Source organism: Zea mays, chromosome 6, assembly GCF_902167145.1.
Source record: "Zea mays cultivar B73 chromosome 6, Zm-B73-REFERENCE-NAM-5.0, whole genome shotgun sequence".
NCBI classification, from domain to species: Eukaryota; Viridiplantae; Streptophyta; class Magnoliopsida; order Poales; family Poaceae; genus Zea; species Zea mays.
Window position 1 is genome coordinate 170,969,824 of NC_050101.1, and position 2,727 is coordinate 170,972,550.

Here is a 2,727-nt window from a genome sequence, read left to right on the forward strand (position 1 = left end):
CGCACGCACGCACAGTGGTTCCCCCACTGCGCTGCATGGACAGGTAGGCCCCTCCCCCCCGGGTCTCGTCACGTCAGATGCCCCTGTGGCTGTAGGCCAGGAGGGAAGCGGGGCCCCACCACCCGCATTTCGACATAAACGCTGCCTCCATCGCTACCGCCGTCCCGCGCTCCGTTCGACGGCCCGGCCCCCAAAAGCGAAACCCGAGATCGCCGCACCCACACACCACCACCACCCGGCAGGAGCAGCAGAGCGCACAGCACCAGCGCGCGGTCGAGACCCGCGAGCGCGCGCCGCCATCATGGCGCCGGCACCCTCCTCCTCCAGGACCAGGGCCCTCCCCCCCGCCATCCTGTACATCCTCCTGTCCCTGCAGATCGCCGCGGCGGCCGCGGCCATGGACCCCGTCGAGCGGGAGACGCTGCTCCGCGTCATGGAGTCCGTCTCCTCCGACCGCGACTGGCGCGAGGCCGCCGGCGCCGACCCCTGCGGCTCGCCGTGGCCGGGGCTGGAGTGCAGGCCCGGGGCCGCGCCCGGCCCAGGCGGCGGCGCGGCGCGGATGCACGTGTCGCGCCTCGACTTCGGGGTGCCGCCCAACCCGACGTGCAAGGACACGGCCACGTTCCCGGCCGCCGCGTTCGCGCTGCCGGAGCTCCGCGCGCTGTTCCTCGTCGGCTGCTTCAAGAACCCCGACGCCGTGGCCGCCTTCGCCCTGCCGCCGGCGTCCAACCTCTCGTCCTCGCGCCTGCAGCAGCTCAGCGTCCGCGCCAACCCGTCGCTGTCCGGCGCGCTGCCGCCGCAGCTGGCCAGCATGCGGTCGCTCCAGGTGCTCACCGTGTCGCAGAACGCGCTCATCCGTGGCGCCGTCCCCAACGGCATCGGCGCGCTCGCCAGCCTCGTGCACCTCGACCTCAGCTACAACTCCCTCACCGACCCCATCCCGAGCCGGCTCGGCGGCCTGCGCCGCCTCGTCGGCCTCGACCTCAGCTACAACTCCTTCTCGGGCCGCATCCCCAGCCGCCTCGGCGACCTCGCCCAGCTGCAGAAGCTGGACCTCAGCTCCAACAACCTCACCGGCGGCGTCCCGCCCGCCATCACCCGCCTCAGGGCGCTCACCTTCCTGGCGCTCAGCAACAACGGCCTGCGCGGCCGCCTCCCCGCCGGCCTCTCCGGCCTCCGCGACCTGCAGTACCTCATCATGGAGAACAACCCGATGGGCGTCCCGCTGCCGCCCGAGCTGGGCAACATCGCGCGGCTGCAGGAGCTCCGCCTCGCCAACTCCGGCTACTCGGGCTCCATACCGGACACGTTCGGCCTCCTGTCCAGCCTCACCACGCTGTCGCTGGAGAACAACAGCCTCACCGGACGCATCCCGGCGGGGCTCAGCCGCCTGAAGCGCATGTACCACCTCAACCTCAGCAAGAACGGGCTGGACGGCGTCGTCCCTTTCGATAGCGCGTTCCTCAGGCAGCTCGGCCGGAACCTGGACCTGAGCGGCAACCCGGGCCTGTGCGTCACCGACCGGGCCGTCGTGCCGGACGTGGGCGTCGGAGTCTGCGGCGGCGACGTCGCCTGCGAAAGCTCAGCCGCCGCGGAGAGCTCGCTTGTCGGGAGAGTGGTCAGGAGAGAGGTGACGAGGGGTCGCTGGCCGGCCGGGCTGCTCAGGCCCGCCGCGGTAGCGCTGTGCAGCTGCGGCCTTTTGCTCTGAGCTCTGATCATCTAGTGTGGGTGCATTGCGTTGCATGCATTCTTTGCCACATCTCTAATTCTCTGTACGTAGTTTTCTTGCTGTAATTCGCGCAGTTGATGGTGTGACAAGTGTAGTTGCGACTCGTGACAACAAGTCTAGGGAAGGCCTCGTTTGAACATAGTGGTATTCATCTTAATCCGCATTTGTTGACGTGAATTGACATAGGTATACTTTGATCAACTCCAATACTTCTTACTTTCTATTGATACGGATCCAATTAGTACTCCAGGTGTCACTCGGCCGGGGTCAGTACTAGATGAGAGGAGTAAGAATATCAGAGGAAAAGAGATTGAAAAACACCATGATGCCCCTTGACCGTTGTGCTGCATGTTTATATATAGGCAATAACAGCCATTGCCATGGTTTATATTTGATAATCATGAGTCTGTTTCAGATAATTACGCAGAGTTCGTTACACGAGATAAATGCATGAGATAAGATTGATATACCAACTATGCGTTATCTATTACACGCGCTTTGCTTTACACGCCCCCTCAATCACAACTTTCTCAAGTTGAGATTGTATTTGAAGATTTCTAATTTCTTCACTGTAAGAGCTTTGGTAAAACCATCTGCAATTTGATATCCTGTGGGAACATAGTCAATGTCCAATAGTTTCCTGGCGACACGCTCCCTGACAAAATGATAATCCACCTCAATGTGTTTTGTTCTAGCATGAAAGACATGATTAAATGATAAATACTTGGCACCCATATTGTCTATCCAAAGTTTTCGACTGAGGGACTTGAAACTTTCAGTTCATTCAAGAGAGTTTGAATCCACATGATGTCAGCTGTGGCATTAGTTAGAGCTTTATATTCTGCTTCAGTGCTGGATCGGGATATTGTAGCTTGCTTCTTTGCATTCATGACACTAAATTATTTCCAAGAAAGATAGCAAAACCTCGGTGGATCTCCTGTCATCGAGGCATCCTGCCCAGTCTGCATTTGAAAATCCGCTCACTAGAAAGGAGGAAG

General features: G+C 60.4%; 1 protein-coding gene across 1 annotated transcript; it reads left to right on the forward strand.

Annotated features, from left to right (window-relative positions):
* Nucleotides 1-1,939, forward strand: LOC103631598 (receptor like protein 29). Its single transcript, XM_020539226.3, has one exon. It carries the CDS (start codon nucleotides 302-304, stop codon nucleotides 1,706-1,708), a length of 1,407 nt encoding a protein of 468 aa, XP_020394815.1. The 5' UTR covers nucleotides 1-301; the 3' UTR covers nucleotides 1,709-1,939.
* The last annotated feature ends 788 nt before the right edge of the window (nucleotides 1,940-2,727 follow it).